The sequence below is a fragment of the Vanessa atalanta genome, chromosome 17, assembly GCF_905147765.1.
Source record: "Vanessa atalanta chromosome 17, ilVanAtal1.2, whole genome shotgun sequence".
In the NCBI taxonomy this organism is placed as follows: domain Eukaryota; kingdom Metazoa; phylum Arthropoda; class Insecta; order Lepidoptera; family Nymphalidae; genus Vanessa; species Vanessa atalanta.
Window position 1 is genome coordinate 3720915 of NC_061887.1, and position 6321 is coordinate 3727235.

At 31.9% G+C, this 6321-nt stretch overlaps 1 protein-coding gene across 1 annotated transcript; it reads right to left on the bottom strand.

Annotated features, from left to right (window-relative positions):
• Window positions 1-4663: 4663 nt before the first annotated feature.
• On the bottom strand, window positions 4664-5929 carry LOC125070642 (spidroin-1-like). The gene is made up of 3 exons (XM_047680589.1): window positions 5851-5929; window positions 5575-5617; window positions 4664-5487 (listed from the first exon to the last, which is right to left on the bottom strand). Exons 1-3 carry the CDS (start codon window positions 5863-5865, stop codon window positions 4664-4666), a joined length of 882 nt encoding a protein of 293 aa, XP_047536545.1. The 5' UTR covers window positions 5866-5929.
• Window positions 5930-6321: the final 392 nt, after the last annotated feature.

Genomic DNA, 6321 nt, shown 5'->3' on the forward strand with positions numbered 1-6321 from the left:
GTTTGACCTGTACGAGATGTTTTGTAAATACAAGTAATTTATCTATCTGACATAAATATCTTATTCTGATATACTATTTAGGTAATAAACAGTTTAATCTTTAACGAGAATTCATTTTGTCAAATTTCGCTGGAATTTTGTTTGATACATAATATTTGGCTAATTATTTTCAGAAAAGCTATGTATGACGTACAGATTAATAATAAATTACTGATATAAGAATATTATTTATAATTTTATTGGTGGTAGGGCTTTGTGCAAACCCGCCTAAGTAGGTTTTTTTATGATTTAAGTAGGCGGATGAGAAAATGGGCCACCCGATGGTATAGATAATCGCTTTTGCGCCACCAACCTTGGGAACTAAGATGTTTTGTCTCTTGTGTCTGTAGTTACCTGGCTATCTGACCCTTTGAACCTGAATACAACAATACTATCTATTACTATTTGTTGTTAGAACATCTGATGAGTGGATGGCACCTTCCTACATGAGCTCGTATTAAGTGTTTGAATTCCCAGTATTACTTCTAAATCCAATATTCATACCGACCAAAACCTAAGTTATAACATTTTGCTTTTTACATCACTTAGAGTATGAGGGAATTAATTTGTCAATATATAAAAAAATGACTCTGAATATCATGTAACCGCTTTGTAAATCGAATATGAGTGACCTTTCTAAACACAATTTTAGCTTCAGTTGTGATTTGAAAATAGCTATTGACTTAACGAAGCTTGTAAAAGTAGTTGTTCTTGGAACTAAGATGTTTTGTACTTTGTGCCTGTAGTTACACCAGCTGACTCATCCTTCAAAACGGAACGCAAAAATACTAAGTTTTTGCTGTTTGGCGGTAGAATATATGATAAGTAGGTGGAACAGTAGAACTCAGTATACATACATCTTCATGGTTTGACATGTAAGCGTACAAAAACAGTTAGTTTACCAAATTATATATAGAAACGCCGGGATGGTCCAGTGGTTAGAGCGCGTGCATCTTAACCGATGATTTTGGGTTCAAGCCCATTATAAATTTGTGTTTTCCTTCACCGCCGAGCACGAGATGAATTCATCTTCATTCATTCATAAGGAAAACATCGTAAGAAAACCTGCATGTGTCTAATTTCAACGAAACTCAGCCACATGTGTATTTCACCAACGAGCAGCAGCGTGGTGGAACATGCTCCTCACCTTCCCCTCAAAAGGAGAGGAGGCCTTAGCCCAGCAGTAGGAAATTTCCAGGCTGTTAATGTTTGTTATGTTATATAAATCGTTTATCGTTCTTTCTATTTGTGAAACGCGCAACAAAATCCGTTGAATGGTTAAGAAAAAGTTAGCGCAGCTGTATCTACCCGAAACAAGAAGCGAATTTATTTCATACTATTGATATATTACAAAATAAACAATGAGCACAATGTATCTATTGCGTCGAGTAATACCTACAGATAATAATCAACTATTCATACGTTAATTAAGCAAATAAAATTATATATTTTATTATTACATATATATATAATATTGTCACATAAATCTACACGATTGTAGTTATTAAATAGTTTTGCAGCTATGTAATTAATATAAGTACATATACATTTTGACAATAATTTTCCTTAATAATAAGATTGTAACGCCGACAGTGAACAGCTTTGTAGCAAATGCCAGGGTTATTATGGATACGTAATTTCGGATCTGGATATAAATACGGATTTATTAATAATATTTTAACGATTTCAGATACGACTATTGATCATCCGATTTGTTCGGACGGTTTCAATTAAAAATGTCTAAACAATCTAATATTTTCTAAAAAATTACAAATTTGTAGGCTATTATTTAAAAGACGATGGACTCTCTATAAATAGAACACAATGCAAAAACAAAATTAAAATTAACAATGATCGGTTTCCTTTACGATTTCGGATAGATTTTCATTTCGGATATCCGATGGTATCGGTTACAGTTACGGAGCTCCATAACATCCCTGTCAAATACAATTCTGTATAAATGATTTGATATGAGGCGTAGGATTTAGTTTAATGGAATTTATTTCATGAAAACATGAAAATTTTAATATTGCCTCAAATATCAATTGTTATGATTTAAGAGATTTTGTTATTAAATATAAAACCTTTTATAATATAAAAAATATTTATCTTTGTATTATATATTCTTATTTATCATCAAATATATTATGTATTTTATTTATATATGTACTGAAATCTGTATATACAAGATACATAAAAGCACACAGTGAAGAGAAAAACAATTATTACAAGAGATTCTACCAAAAAAATCTCGGGACAATAGGAATAATTGTCAAAAGATTTATTTTATGTTATTTAAATATTAAATTATGAATTTAAATCGCAAATAAATTTCATCGATCAAAATTATCAGACGTGGACTATCTTGGATCGTTGACTCATGATAAAGTGTCGTCTTCCTGCCCTGATTTTAGTCATAGAAATTAATAATTGCATCAGTTTGACAACAAGTTTCTTACTCATAATGATGCATATAAGTTTGTATTTAAACGGATATATAGTATATGAGACGAGTCTTCTATGACTACTTGTTTATAAACTATCGGATTTAGTTAATATCGGAGTATTCATACGAAATCAGAAGATTATGTTCCAGTATACGCGTGTTTACACTTGTGATTTACACAAAAAACAATCAATCTCGTTACCATTATCGCACTAAACAAAGTCACAGCCTGATTTTTTATGAATTACACAAATATTATGAATAGCATTTGTGTATTTGGTATTTTAATTAATTTTTCGATTACAATATCGTTCCATATGAATATATGGATAATTCAGATTGCGTTAGGTGATAGTTCCATGATTTCAGGATACGCTTTATAGTATATGGTGTTTATATAGTATTTATTAAATTCAAAAATAGAATCTGTTGATTTTAGTTTTTTAAGAATAGATTATTTTGGACAGTACGTCAAGGTCTTACGGAGACTACTGTGCATGTGATATCATAGTGCACAAAGGGAGGTGCCTAGTGTACCTCCTCACTTTGATAGTCATATGGGACGACAATCCGATATGACCGAAGAGAATACAGGCGCAGGACATGCTTTCCAAGCCCGGATGGCCAGACCCCAATAATTTTATAAGCTAATTTGTTTTAATAAATAAAAATATAATGCACTAGTAGTAGTAGTAAAAGTATAATAAAAGTATGCACTAAAATCTCCAGCAAAACAATGTCGTAAAACCTATTAAAAATACATTATAATAAAAAAAGAAAAAAAAATAGTTTGAACTATTGAGTTTGGTTTTTAATATACGGTCACGTTTGTCAAAGCACATAAAATAAAATATTATGATAATTCATACAGCTTAAATAAATGTTTTTCTAGTCATTCATTTAATCAAACATTCGCTTTTGCTGCTGTCAATATAAATTCGTTTGGGAATTTCGGGTTTTTTGTTTATAGTTGTCAAATAAGAACATCCTGTAGTGTAGAAAAATGATTTTTAAGTTTTTTTTTTCTTAATATAGGCATATGATTCCACTCCGCCTGATAGGCTGGCTTATGACTCAATATATTATTTTACTAATAGTATTAAACTAAATTATTTCGTACTCTAACATAACAATAATAAGTTATTAATTATTAATATTAATATTTCAAATAATTTATTTATCTTATTATTATTTGTTTTAAGCCTTCATTCAAACTCACTGCCTATCGGTATCGTATTGTGTAAAGCATAATTAATGTTGTGTTTTATTTATATGACACATAAAAATATGAGTAACATATTTTTTTTATCATTGCAATTATTGAAACAGAGTTTGAAATGATGCGATACACAATTTAAGTTTTATAATCAGATTTCGTGATAAGCTAAAGTATACGTAAGCATAAGCCATTAAAAAATGAAATAGTACAGTAAGCATAAGTCAAGGAAAGAAACAGTTTGATTCATATATCGTATCGTAATAATTTAGAGGCAATTATTACATTCTAGTTATCCAAAATATCAATCACAATAATTCGCTACTTAAGCTAAATCAAAATTTTTAAAATCGCAATGCAGGACACATTTATACTTAGTTCAATTAATATATTTTTTTTTATTTCCATTGTTAGTGTTGCCAATTTTTATTATTTGAAACTCAACAAACTTATTATATTTTATCAAAACATTTGTAAACAAGAATGTTATTCTTCACTAACGAAAACCAAGACATTATCTATTGTAATTTTTATCAGTATGTGTATAAGGTCAGATGCTGAATTATTTTGGTCAGGTCAGATGCTGTTTTATTTACAATTAAGTTTAAAAAAAAAATAACACGGAATTCCTAGAATAGGTAATTGTTCGAAAAATCGTTGAAAATTAAACTATAAAACATTCATGTAATTCTCAGTTTAAGCATGATTCTTTACAAGATATAGGTACATAAACGTTACTCATTACTACATAGTTTTTTTATGATGCCCATACATTCCCCATGTCAAAAAAAGCATTAAAATTATTTAGTAAATTTTTATTCATCAAAATAATTATATTTACACAATAAATTCTTAATTATAATACACTGCATACCATTTCTATCGACAGTAATGAAATGGATGTAGAAATCGAACTTATTATTTCGATTGTCTCCTTAGGAGTAGGTGATAGAGTCGTTTATTTAGTGATGGCCCTTTCCGCCGTATCCATAGTTTCCATAACCTCCAAGGCCGTATCCTCCAATTGCTATTTGCGCGGTTGCGACTGGAGCGACAGCAATGGGAGCAGCAGCAACAACTGCTCCACCACCGTTACCTAGACCAGCTCCTCCGAGCAGAAGTCCACCATCCTGAGTATTTCTAGCAACAGCATCTGCAACGGCTTGCGCCTGAGCGGCACTAGTAGCAACAGCAGCAGCCTGAGATCTAGCAGCGTTAGAAATACGGGCAGCTTCAACTGCACGAGTGTTTGCGATAGCAACAGCGTGGACACGGGCAGCATTAGCTATGCGTTCAGCTTCAACAGCACGAGCAACTTCAATAGCTGCAGCTGCAGCAGCACGCCTGGCAGCATCAACAGCACGTGCATTTTCATAGGCAGCAGCACGAGCTCTTTGAATATAAGCAAGACGAGCACTATCTAACGCTTGAGCTCTTTGGATAGCATTTGCTTGGCCGGCTCTTGCAGCAACCTCGGCAACACGCGCACCTTGGATTGCAGCAGCAGCAGCATTTGCAATTTGAGTTACTTGCACGGCTTGGGCGTTTTGAATAGCGCTAAGCTGAGCAGCACCATAAGCAGCTGCGTTATTTAAAGGTGCACTGCTACCAGGTCCTGAGGCTAAACCTTGTCCGCTACCGACAATTATACCGGATCCACCAGAAATGGCTGCCGCCGCAGAGCCAATTTCATAGCCTGAGGCAACAGCAGGGCCAGCTATTATAGCTCCACCATAACCACTTTGCGCGGCACTGGAGTCTGCAGCGGATCTTCCTTGTCTTATACCTACAAGGAGAGATTATTTTTAAAATACAATTCTTACTACTAACATATTAAGAAAAAATAAATTGTAAGGATCTTTTAAGGACTTACTACTGCCAAGCACATTACACGCCAAGGCGATGACAACGAGAACCTGTGGAAAAAACATATTTTAAAATCGAAAATATATAGAATATATTGATTTTTTTATATATAAATACCCTAAAAAACATATCATATTATAAATAATTATTAATTTATATAATTATATATTAATAATAATATAATTTAATAATAACATCTCCAAAGTCTTTCATCTCTATGTAAATATCCAATTTGCGAAGTTTTATCATTTAGATAAAGATATCACTCTAACTCAATTCTTACCGTAAGTGGAGACATATTTTTTTATTCCGCTGCTGACCCTACTCGATTAAATCGTTAGAATTGTATGACTATTGCCACAAATTGCATGCACTTTTATACTGCACCCAATTGTTACAACTTCACCTATTTAAAATTCTAATAAGAATGCGATACTGCTCTATTTGAATATTATTACGTATTTTTGTTGAAAAAAATAACCTGGACACGCGAGAAATTAAACGCTTGATCACACCCCAAGAAAAAGTTAAAAGAAAAATAGTCGTTAATGAATACGTATAAAGATTAATTTACTTCAACGATAATCGTTAAATAATCTTGTACACTAAATTATTTATTAGCATTAAAATTTCGTTTCAGACACGTTTTAACACCTCCTGATTTAAACTGGAATTTCAAATTGATAATTTCATATCAAAACATTTAATTTGAAAATAAATAAATAACGAAAATCATTATTTTTCAGCGTACGTA